Source organism: Plectropomus leopardus, chromosome 14, assembly GCF_008729295.1.
Source record: "Plectropomus leopardus isolate mb chromosome 14, YSFRI_Pleo_2.0, whole genome shotgun sequence".
In the NCBI taxonomy this organism is placed as follows: domain Eukaryota; kingdom Metazoa; phylum Chordata; class Actinopteri; order Perciformes; family Serranidae; genus Plectropomus; species Plectropomus leopardus.
Window position 1 is genome coordinate 22613506 of NC_056476.1, and position 12723 is coordinate 22626228.

At 39.7% G+C, this 12723-nt stretch overlaps 1 protein-coding gene across 3 annotated transcripts in view; it reads right to left on the reverse strand.

The window, feature by feature from the left end:
- LOC121953273 (zinc finger MYM-type protein 4-like) overlaps positions 1-12723 on the reverse strand; it is a 31883-nt gene that overhangs the window by 12174 nt on the left and 6986 nt on the right. For 2 of the 3 annotated variants that reach the window (XM_042500263.1, XM_042500265.1), the window contains exons 6-18: positions 12095-12291; positions 11716-11840; positions 10529-10763; positions 10207-10422; positions 9798-9948; positions 8385-8500; positions 7912-8274; positions 7616-7766; positions 7106-7281; positions 6766-6943; positions 5318-5431; positions 5168-5208; positions 4917-5055 (exon numbers count right to left, since the gene is read on the reverse strand). In XM_042500263.1, the coding sequence (XP_042356197.1) occupies positions 4917-5055; positions 5168-5208; positions 5318-5431; positions 6766-6943; positions 7106-7281; positions 7616-7766; positions 7912-8274; positions 8385-8500; positions 9798-9948; positions 10207-10422; positions 10529-10763; positions 11716-11840; positions 12095-12291 (2202 nt within the window). The remainder of the gene's footprint in view (positions 1-4916; positions 5056-5167; positions 5209-5317; positions 5432-6765; positions 6944-7105; positions 7282-7615; positions 7767-7911; positions 8275-8384; positions 8501-9797; positions 9949-10206; positions 10423-10528; positions 10764-11715; positions 11841-12094; positions 12292-12723) is intronic. The other variant, XM_042500264.1, reaches the window with a different exon arrangement.

Here is a 12723-nt window from a genome sequence, read left to right on the forward strand (position 1 = left end):
ATCTCCTTTAACACTTTACATTACAGAAAAATAGCTGAATTTATTGAATCAACAAGCATCTTTAATTCTCGCTGAGTTATGATGAAGCACTGTGATAGTCTGGCGACCTGTTCAAGGTGTACCCTGCCTTTCACCCAAATGTCAGCTTGGATAGGTTCATTTTCTGAGAAAATGAGATAATTCACTCTAGTTTGGTGCCTGTCTAGACATTAGTGTCGTATCTTATCTACGCCGAGGGGAAAATCCTGTAAAAACGAGCCACTGCTTTACAAGAAAATCCAATAACACAAAAAATCTTATCACTGTCTAGTGTGTAGCATTTGGTGGCATCTGAGGCTACAGATTGCAACCTACTGAAATTTCTCCCATGTGCCAAGCATGTAGGAGACCTACGGTGGCTGACACGTAAACCCAAATGACCATGTCTAGAACCAGTATTTGGTTTGTCTGTTCTGGGCTACTGTAGAAACAACATGAAAGAGAACCTGCTCTGTATGTAGGTATAAGCAGCTCATTCTAAGATAATGAAAAACAACAATTATTATTAGGTGATTATAAACTAAATAAAACAAGCTTATTGTATCATACTCAATTTCTGCCAATAGATGCCTGTAAAACCTAAACACTGGACCTGTAACATTAATTCAGTGCTCAAGTGATTTGAAGCTGAAGCACATTAAGCTGCACAGTTGCCTGATTCCAGCTCCACAAAACTGCATTTCCATATTGAGCACATTTTCAGTTTGATTTTCACGGGTTTGCCCTGCTGTATATGGCACGTTTTGAATCTAACGTCAAAACATCAGAATCAATTTGGCTTTGTAAGAAACAAGTACTGGAGTGATTAACAGTGGTATTTTTTTTCCATAGGCTCCATCTGGGCAAGCAGGTAGGCACAAGTGACCTTAATCAATGTAAAAATTAGGTTACAAACGGTTTAACAGGTGTCATTACTGGTTAGTGATACTGATTGACTTTTCACCGTGTAATGTAAACTGGTATCACATCAACCCCCCCCCAGAAATAAAGTGGCAGCACAGTCCATTCACACAAACAAATCAGGTGAATAACGTAAAAGAAACATTATATTAATACGTTTTAAGACACTTGACAATGTACCTTGATCGGGATCAGCTTTAATCACGTGTCAATATATTGTGACAAATATTAATTAATGAGGTAAAATCTTTTATTTTTTACTAACATGTTACAGTATGGTCTTGTAGGTCAGTGAAGCACTTGAGGAAGTATTTCAGCCTTGTGTAGACTGTTGGCCCATCAGTTACAGACCACGCACAATATCCCCACATAAAATAAATATGCTTTATGGGAAGATACAGACACACGTCTGTATAAATACTGCTGTCTTATGGTAATTATAGAAAAACAAAACAAAACACCCCTTTGAGTGCATTATTTCACTGCACTACCAGTTTGCAAGTACATATTCATGCAATCACTGTAAACTAATGGGTACTATGCCTTTGCTGTCAATAAGGTTTGTGGTTAAACTCCAACCGACAGCCAGACAAAAAGGAAGTTAAGGTCAGTCAAGTAGTGTAGGTGTGACTAGGACCGGCTAACCCTGTAGCTGATTGATCTTTGTCCAGGGTCAGCGTAGAAGACAACTTCTCATGGCAGCAGGTCAGGAGGCTGTGGAGAGAAAAACTCGGGTGATACACTCGACCCTCTTAAGAAGTCAGTGGAATTGACTTGGAAAAAGAACATTATTGTCTGTTAATGTTATAATAACATTAACAGAGTTGCAGCCATTGCAATTAAAACACTGCACTCAAACAAAAAATGGGTTTCTTCAAAAACTTTTTTTTTTTTTTTTACTATTTAATGGCAAAATTGATGGATGTCCAATAAAGGTTTGATGGTAAATGCAGTCCCAATAAAGACATTAAATCCTCCATCTTGCAAAATCATTTGTTTTATAGCCATCCAGTTTTACTCCTCACATGGACAGAGGAGAACTGGAGAACTGTTTCAGGATTCCCAAGATAAACTGGGAAAGAAAACCAGGACCAGCAGAAGCGAGATGACCACTAAGGGAATATTCTTGTTACCTAACACTATTTTACGTTATTTTGTTGTGTTGCCTCTTAGAGAAATGCTGAGTAAATTCAAGTTGGGCATTTATTGTGAAAGGTAAAAGCTAAAGGAGTGAAGCTGTAGTGCGCTGTTATTGAATATGTGGAGATATGGTTGGTTTATGCTGGTTCAGACTGTTGAGACTGTGTTTTTACTTTGTTACCTGCATAAGCTCATTACACTATGTTTTGGCTGGGCCTTAGCTTGTACACAATGCATCCTGTGCATGTAGGCTCTAACAACAGGGCTATGTGTAACGTGAAATGAGGAATTTATTACTTCAGTTGACTACATTTACCATCAATACTGATTGGACATTCCTGGTGTTATTATATATTTAAAGTGTAACTGAGTAATGTGTGTGTGTTGCAAAGGAGGCTCACCTTATGTGTCCAGTTCAGGAGCAGTTTTGTAGATCAGTCTGGTGTGGTAGAGTTCAAAACAGGGCACAGGACAGAGACTGGGCTCTCCTGAACACGTCTTACAGTAATACGACGTCTGCCTCCTCAATGTCTCACTCTTCTGCACACAATGCTTTGTTTCCGAGTGTTCCCCCTCTTTTCTCTCCGCATCAGTCTCATCATGCGAGTTTACTTCCTTTACTTCCTCCGCCTCTTCTTCTGTTTTCCTCTCTGGCTCCTTGTCCTCGCCCTTCTTCTGCTTCTTCCTCTTCTTCTCCTGCTCTTCTTCCTCCTCCACCCTCTTCCTCTTGTGTTGTGAGCAGACCTTGCAGTCAGAGTCAAAGTCTCTCTTACCCAGGAAATGGCGTCCAGTTAGTCGTGCTGGCACGCCATTACACGGCTGAATTTCTCCCTGAGGTTCCGGTGACGGCGGCGGAGATGTGGAAGCATCTGCAGATGGCCGGCCAGGTTGTGAGGAACTATCTAGCAGAGCTGGTGCAATTATTGAAACAGCTAGTTGTGAAAAATGAATTATTAAATGAGCAAAAATAATTAATGAAAGTGAATTAGATGGTGTGTAGTGTTGTGACAAACAACGTCACAACTACCATTTCCTGAAGGTGAATATCGCCTTCAATCAGTGATACTAAAACTGCATATTACGTACATTATTGTTATTACATGACTTGAGTATTAGCATAGCATGTTTACCAATCATTACTGACTGAAACAGCCAAACTTTAGTATTATTAGACTTGGCCACTTCATTTTTAAAGCATTATTCCATGAGTAAAGTGCAAGTGTTTGCTTCAGAATAGGGCTGTAAAGGGCGATAAATTGAATTTTATTTTTAGTTGATTTTGGGTTTTAACAATCATGAACAAGATTTTGTTTTTATTTTATAATTACCATTTAACTTGGCTTATATGTAGATTTCAAATAAATCCTCTGTTATAAAGGCAGGTTTTTAAAAGTTAAATGAATGCATAATGTTTCCACAGTCAATGAGTAATCATGTTAAATCAATAATCATCATATTATTGACTAAAACAGTGATTTTGATTTTTGCCATAATCCCTCAGCCCCACTGCAGAATGTCACCTTTGTCTTGGCAGAAAACCTGTTATTCTATATTAAATAGAAAATCAATATTAGCCCAGTGTATCACTGTCCACCCTGTGTGGCATGTGAGAATAAGAGCCTGAGCAAGCTCAATATTACATTCTGAAAAGTATGAAATCAAAAGTTGTTTTTGACTTTTCAACATTCTAGGGTTCTAATTTGCTTCTCTGATTTGTGTCATAGGAAAATATTAAAGTGTAGCAGCTGTCTCATAGTGAAATCTAAACCTCCACTAGCTGTTTGATTAAGACACTAGGGTTGCAACAATGAATCCATGAAATCGATTATTAAATGTGCTGGCAACGAATAAAATTATCGCTTCGTTGTGTCGCGCGATTATTACGTCAGTCGCTGTGTCGCAGGACTGTTTACATCACATTCAGACAGGAGAAGCCAAGAGGCATGGCGGAGGCAGAGAGTAACTTTTGTACGAAAACTTCAAAGGTTTGGGAGCACTTCAGGTTATGCAAAACAAGGATGTGTGTTAGCTGCAAAATATGCAAAAGTGACACGGCACGGCACGGCACAGCACGGCACGGCACGCGAGCATGACGTTTATGATGCAGCATCTAAAACGAAAACGAAAGTGAGGAGGAGAGCTCAAAAGCAGGGTAAGAAAAACACGTATGTTCAGTTTTAAAGTAAGGAAACATAACGGTATGTTTTAAAAGCAGTCAACATTTAGTTTTTGAATTGTTTCATATTTGATTTTGTAGTTATTTATAATTTAACATTATTTTGACAGTTCAGGGATGTTCAAGCAACCACCTGTTCATGCACTTTTTGCACTGTTGTCAATGATAGTCTGTTTTTGAACAAAGTGATGGGAGAAAAAAAAGCTTATTTTATTATTATTTCTATTCTATTTTTTTTAATCCAATTAATCGAAAAAATAATCAACCTATTAATCAATTATCAAAATAATCATTAGTTGCAGCCCTACAAGACACACAAGGAAAAGTTTGAGAATGATTTTTTACCAAGCAGGACTGAGAATACAACACCGTCACAGTGTGTCTAAGAATAACCAATATAATGTTAATGTTTATGGTGAAAAATCAAGACAGATTTTAAATATAATGTTTCAAATGTCTGTATAAACAGTGAGCAGCAAGTGCACTTAATATCCACCTGGTATTAGGACACTCTGTAATGACTTTCCTGTCAGGAAGTTGCTGGATGTCACATAGTTACATAGGTGAAACTTGTGTACTTAAATCCTGCTGTGCAGCTGTTCTGTGTCCTGTGTAACAAAGCTAAACTACCCGAACTTGTGTTCGTGTTTTTTGTAGTTACCTGCTGATTCGGTGGAAGCTGTGGGCATCTGGCACATGCTTTCTTGGTCCATGGTGAAGGGACGACACAGAACCGACTTGTTCTTCATTTGACGTCGACGGGGGACAGGCACTCGCATGGCATCAGTCTGAGTACTGGCCTGCAGATAAATATTAAAACAAAACAGCAGAAAATAAACAAAGTACAAAAGATCTGATCTAGTTCCTAATCATAAATTTATCTGCAGTGGATTGTGTGTTGCGAGTACATACATGGTCAAGGTTTTTGCCGTCAGCAGAGGTCGGAAGTGCTCCTACAAAAGAGGTATTGAAGTATGACAGCACTGCATTAAGCCCCACTGCAAATCATACATGTCTACAAACAATTAACTGATACGACAATTATCTTCTGATACAACTGACCAGTAAAAGCAGTATCTGCTGACACACTGGGCTGAGTGGCAGAGCCATTGGCCAGTGACACGACATCAGCTATGACAGGATTCATCTTTGAGGAGTGGTGGGGCTGGGTTGGAGCTGGAAGAAGAGAGAAAAAAAGCAGAAGGGTTAACTTCACATGTGAGATTACTGATTTTATTTTTCCCTCCATCCATTGCTCACTGGGTGCACTCCAAAACCTGACTGACACAGTGCCATATTGTGCTGATTGGATGTGGTTTTCACTCCACCTGAACTTGACACACAGAACGGCACATGCTGGTCATGCTGACCTGAAACAAAGCTCTGTGCAGCACAAAAACTAAACACCACCTGAACCAACAGCTTAGTGAATAAAATACACCACTAGAAACATTTTCTGCACTTCTGAATATAAATACAAAAGGTTCTCTGTTGCTGTGAAACAGTTAATTACAGTGTATCTACCACATGCTTCTGTTAGATTGCTGTTTGAAGCTGACAGAGCTTCAATGCCATACTTTCTGCCTCATATGCTTCCTACACTGTTTCCCTGCCCTATGTAAAAAAAAAAAAAAAGGTATGTCAACACAGCAGGTGGACTCAGTATGAAAAAGGTGACATCCTGTACTTCTGTATATTAATTTGGATTTAGCAACATTTAAATCTGAATCTGATGGCAGTTGGTGGGTTGTTTGGTTGCTGTCAATCAAGTCAAACTACACCCACACAGTCCTGATGACGCAGATTAGCTGAGTTTGTTAAATTGTTTAAGGTATACTTCGCAAGATTCTCCACATTAGACTAACACAAAAGTATCCCTCTTAATTATCATTTATGACTGAAATGTGCGGCGGTGTATTTATCTGCAGAGACTCTGACCTCTGCCTTCATTTCTTCTTGTTTTGCTATGGTTGTGATGTTCTTGGGCACAGCACACAGGTGATGTCAGGATTTTACAAAAGGGGGTGACCAGGTTTTAGACCGTAAACAGCACACATCTGAGTGGAAGGACTCAGCACAGACAAACACTAACATAGTGTACGGGAGTGAATCTGAGGTTGGCTTTTAGTTTCACTGGTGATACTGTTAGAAACAGTAACCAACAATCCCTGCACTGTGAACCTTTAATCAAGAATATCACATAATTTAAAAATGAGTAATGATTTGCTTAGTTAATCATTAACATTTAATATTTTGCAGGAATACTTTGAGCCAAGACTTAAATGATCAGCCAAAGAAATCTCTTCTAACAGACAAACTTAAAAACCAACTATGACGTGTCCTTGCAACAGATCAGCTCCCACATGCCATGGGAACAAGCCTCGTCTACTTTTCAGTTAGCTGGAACTTGTGATAAACACCATTTTAGGTGTTTTACTTTAACTAGCACATGCTTGTCAGCATGTAGACTCAACATCATCTTGTATAACACTGATGATGACACAATTTACCATATGGTGTTTGTGGGGCCGTTCCAGTACCGTTACTGCTGCTGTGTTGGCTCATCTCAAAATGCATGTTGCAGTACTGCAGCAGGCAGGTCATGTTGCAGAAATTACGGACGGAACCCAAACACTGCAGCTTCTCGGTCATGTAGCCCTGTTTCCTACAACTGTCACATCGACCCATCTGCAGAGGAGGAGACGGAGGGATGAAAAGACAGGAGAAGAGAGAGGATGGAGAAAGATTTAAAAAAAAGAAACAAACGCACACTAAGAAAAAAACCAAAAACATAGTAAGACACTCTTTAATTCAATGGCATGAAATGTACAGTGTCATTTGTCTCCTTACCCCATAGTAAAGTACAGTGTACTGGGACATGCAGTGGGGTCTGCAGAACTCCTCCATCCTGCCTCCATAGTGACTGTGCAGCATCTTCTGCCCGATGCCGGAGCAGTAGGTGCAGGGACGCCAGGGATGATCCTTGTTGCGAGATGTTAGGTCATGTTTGAAAAGTAGTTTACAGCCTGGAACACAGAATGGGTATTTAAACTACTATAAACATACATCTCAGCCCACAAGTCCAATCACACTGATTAAATTTGGCTTTTAGACTCATGTTGACTATTAATACAAAAGCAGGGAAGGCCAAAGCTGTACTTTGTCATAATTTTGGGTCTGATCTTGTCATAATTGTGACTGAAAAACCTGGTCAACAAGCATTAGTGAGACTTCCCGCATTTGCAATTTCGTACTTTTATAATTATCTTTAAGGCTATAATTATTTCCCATTGAGTCACAACCTGAAAACATTGTAAAGGAGAGGGTAAAAAGAAAAAGGCAATTTCTAGGTTTACTCACTTTCACTGCAGAAGACCAGGTCCTGTTGGTTATAACTGATGGTATCAAAATGCACTTTCTCCTGTTTACAGCACTCACACACAATCAGGATATTCTTCTGGGTTTTATACTGCTCACAGCACTTTCTACTGCAGAACATGGAAATACGACCCTGTGGGAAAAACAAAAACACATTAATGTCATCATTATTGTTAGTTCATGAGGGTTAAACTTGTCATGCGGCTTGCTTTAAGGGTTAAAGTTGAGTATTTGTATATAGTGAGGGTCTATATGTGCATGTGAGCTGTGCTTCTTACCTGGTGACTGAATAGCAGCGGCTTTATGTTGATCTGATTGCTGCACTGATGGCAGGTCAGCTTGGAGGAGTCACTGGGTCCGCCCTCTGCTGGTTTCAGGGGCTTATCAGCAGGTGCTCTGGCCTGGACTTGACCTGGGACAGAGGGGGAGGACATGGCTGGGTAGGGAGGCACCAGTGGGGGCACTGAGCTGTGACTGTGATGGTGGCCGGGGTAGGGCACTGAAGATGGGTAGTCCTGAGGGATGGGGGGGACTGAGCTGGCTCCAGCAGACGGCCCCGGTTTGGGGGCATCTCTGAGGGAGGAGTCCTTGTGAACGGAGGTTCCATTGGTCAGGTCCGGCTGCGAGGTGTTCCCGGTCTTCTGTAAAGACACGGGGGGATATTGACAGCAATGTAAATCTAATTTTAGAAATCTTTTTAAAAAATCTTTTTTTAGATACAAAAAAGCTTCTTTGCTCCTGTTGCATTTACCCTGTATATAGAAACACAGTCATAGGAGCAGAAGTTACGAATGGTGCCGTCCACCATGGCCAGATGATACTGAGGAACAGCTGACACCTTGCACTGACAGCAGGGGAACGCAGCACCTAAAGGAAAAAGGTAACATTTAAAAAAAACACAAAAAAAACAACTGCTAGTATGTGAGCATGCATGATGTGTATTTATTAATAATGAAACAGCTTTTATTGACTTTAGGTGTAATAAAAGCTGCAGTGATGCAAAGTAGGGTGCCATTTGTAATGTTTTAAATTCAATGATGACTTTTCATTGGTATGTTTCCACAAATCAGTGTGAAGATTATTATAGTCACTGGTTATGCCAATTGACTATTTGATTTTATGATTGAAGGATAATCAATGATTTTTTTATATTTTATAACACAGATATTAAGGCAGTTTTAACTAAATAACTATTAGAAATAAGATGATGGAAAAACAATCTGTAGAATCTACACCCTACTGTGTATTTAGAGATATTTATCAGCAGGAGTGACAATGAGAATTTTGAATCTTTAATTACAAAGCAGTTTTTTTTATTGTCTCTTTTCTGAAACTTGTCATCTCCCTTCTCCATATGTCTGTGTACCATAAGAGTAGTTAAGGTTCTGGACATGATTTGGATTGTGATGTTAAATACAAAATAATTATGTTAAATGGAACATGTTGCTGTAATGTCACACCAACCACAGACACACATTTTAAAAAGAGAGACAATTTTTGTATAGAGGGACATTGCTTTTAAATAATTTTTCATATGTTTAAATATTGAAATAAAATGGTAACACTCTTTTGTAAAATGTTTATTCATGTAACTTAAACTGTATTGCTCTCAGAGAGCTGCAAGGTTTAATTATTCCAAGCTATTTCACGTTGAGCCACACTCCAGATGATTATTTGTGATTGTAATCCAAAATAAACTTTAAATGTTAATAATGATATTAAAAAAGGATAAACAGAAAATATTTTTTTAATAAAAACAAATAAATGTTCTGCATGTTATGCACCCATAAACAGTTCAATAATGGAAATTTGAATAACCATGACATTTCTCTTAGAAATCCAAAACATACTTAAAATAGAAAACTGTACGTGTAAATCAAGAGGTAAGTGCTTTAAAGTAAAGTTGCTTAAATCCAAAAAAGCAAATAGTGCAAATCTATTCAGACTCTGGCACACACTGGCATGCTGTTGCATAACCTCCTTCCCCCTGGCGACTGAATCATCAATCATCATCTCCAGTAACCACGATTGGCCGATATGAAATTAGAAAGATAATCCAACCATACACTGAAAAGATCTGAAACCTCTTGCAAGTTCCGTATTTAAGACCTCATATACCAGCTAATCTAGGCACATGAGTGCGTGTTTCGGGGGTGCGTCCTACCAGTGAGAACGTGTCGGGGTGGTCGACTCTGTTCCACACATGTAGCTGAACAGTAAAGCTGTATTTTGCCCCTTTGGTCTCGTTCCATGATGGTGGAGGACACTATTGCCATTTTGTGACAGCAGGCACAGGAAACCAGCTTTCTGCAGGTCTGTGGGAAAACACAATTCATACTGAAAAGGATTTGCTACATTTACCTGATGAACATGAGGGTGTTCTAGGTGATGGTCTGATGTTATATGATTTCTGAAACCTCAGTCTCATTATATTACCATTTGGAGCCACTAATTTACAAAAATGGCTAGTGCAGTGTTAATCCTACATGCCCCTGTCATAAATAATGACAATCATTGCTTTAAAAGGAACCAAAGTTTTTTAAAAAAAAACAATCTTTTACACAAACACATACCTGTCTGTAGGTGCTAATACAGGTGGGTCCGCAGAAGTTGAGCTGAGACCTTTCTATTGTGAGCGTGTGACAGGAGCCTGAGTTGCTATTACAGTAAAGTCCGCAGCCTTCACAGCAGTTCATGGCTAACTGCCGCATCTTTCGCCATGTTACAAAACAAGCATTACTACAGAGTCTGTGCAGACGACCTTGATGGGTGACCTCATGCTCAATCTGCTGTTAAGATGAAACAATTGAAAACAAGAGAGAGAATTAAGACTGTAGCGTTACGACGCAAAATTTTACAAATTCACTGTAAAAGCTAGCCTTTTGTTTTTCTTACCCTATTAGAGACTTTGCAGACACTGCAAAAGGGCTTTTCAGGCTGTCGCTCCACTTGTTTCTCAGGTGGCTTCTCTGGTTTCTTCTCCGGCCGTTTGTCAGTCCACTTATCAGGACCCTTATCAGGCTGTTTCTTCTTGTGTCTAAAGACAGACAGACAGAACTGTCCACAGAAGTTAATGTAGTTGCCGTCGTCTCCTGGAATCGTGATCATGTCCCTGGGCTGCAGAATCTCTCTGCAGACAGAACAGCACAAGGAATAAAGAGAGTCGTCAAAAACTCAGGATGAAAGCAGGATTGGGGTGGCGGTGGAGGGGGGTGGGCAAAGTGGCAAAGAGGACGAAAAATTCTTATTGACAGACATTATTTTTTTATTATGAAATCAAGCTTAAATGTTTCAAGGGAACAGTGTGTGGACATAGTGTAAGAAGCCATTGTCATGAAGAGGAGTGTAATAATACATCAAGGAGGAGGTTTCACAGGAGGTTATTTAACATGGGAACCAGACAAATATAAGAGCTCGTGTTTTATTTGCCGCATTTCTAGTCTCCCTGATGTTCAGGCAGATTTCTAGCAACTTGAGATTTGGCAGGCCAATCCTAACCATGTCGAATGTAGAGCATGTTGAAGACAAAAGCCTCATTTTTACTGTACAAAAGACCGCAACCACCTGCTAACATCTGGCTTTTTAAAGCAATGGGAAAGTGTATGATGAGCATTCACACCCAGGTCAAATGACTGCAGTAGTCACAGGTTTTTATCGCCTACAGCGCCTGAATGGTCGAAAACATATGCCTATGGCCTCTGCCATCGCCAACATGGAGACCACTGAGCAGGCAATTCACCAATTATGCCACAAAAGAATTAAATGGCCATACAGTATATTACAACATAACAAATGCAATGATCCAGAGAGGCATTAGAAATATCAATATGGTGGAAATGCCTTGCTCCCTTGAGGCACCCTTTACACTCCCATTTCTCCAACGGACAATAAGGTCAGAAAAAGCGAAGTACCTTTAAGCAAACACATTTTTGCTTTAAACAAGAACACCCATCATTCTAACTATGAACATTTTTATGTGGTAACAAATAAAACTTATGCAAGCCAACGGCCAGTTTATGGCAGTGAAACAACGAAACCCTGATTTAAGTTCATAACGATGTGAAGTGGAAACAAAGTTGTACCTGTTGCACTGGAAACACGATCGGTTCTTGTTGGCTGGAGGCAGATGGCCAGTCAGACAGACTGTGGAGCAGAACAGCTGCGTCGAACCTTTTCTCTGGAATGCTGTTTGGCCTTTCAGCAGAACCTACAAACATTTACAAAACATAATGACAAGAGTTAAAAAAAAAAAGAAAAAAAACACATTTCTGCCCAAAGTCCTGACACATTAAAAATGATAATTTCTGCTTCTCATGTCATCAATATAACTCAACAATGTAACAAATATTTATTTCTCTGTCGATGTTATGTTAATTACAATTCATTATTCAAAATACCATTGAAACATTCCATGTTTCCATTCCATGTGCACATCTAATGTAGCAGGTCTTACAATAGTACCTTAGAGCAGCCACTGCAGCGAACACTACCAGGAACAGCGGGCGGAGGTGGGCGTGGAGGTGCTGGAATCAGAGCTGGAAGTGAACTTGGGATTGGAACTGGTGGTCTGAGAGGGAGGGGAGCCATGGCCTGTAGGACAGCACCTCTGCCTGGGATAAAAATGGCTGCCGGAGGGGGAGCTGGGACTGCTGGAGGCACTGGAACGGATAAGAGGATAAAGGTTGGTAAAGTAGGAGAAATTATTTTTTTTGGATCACTTTTAATGATAACAAACATGCATGGAAAATGTGCAGTTTTTAACCACGGGCTGCTGACACAGATGCAGCTGATAATATTAAAAGGACTATGTTCTTTTTTAGTGCCTGAATAAACTATTCTGGTCAACTAGCATGCACAATACCACTGCTCCAGATCCAGAATATCTTAATTGAGTGCAGTCGCTGTTAAATTACACGTGTTTTTCCAGCTATTATTTGTCTTAGTTTCAGACATTAAAGGGTCTTCTGCTTAAAGGACCATAACAGAGGTTTCCCAATGTATGCAAATGGCATTTTAAATTTAACCCACATAGCCCTAAAGTTTGCTTAAATTAGTTAAATCGTCATAATGGAACAAGTCTTTACTGGTTT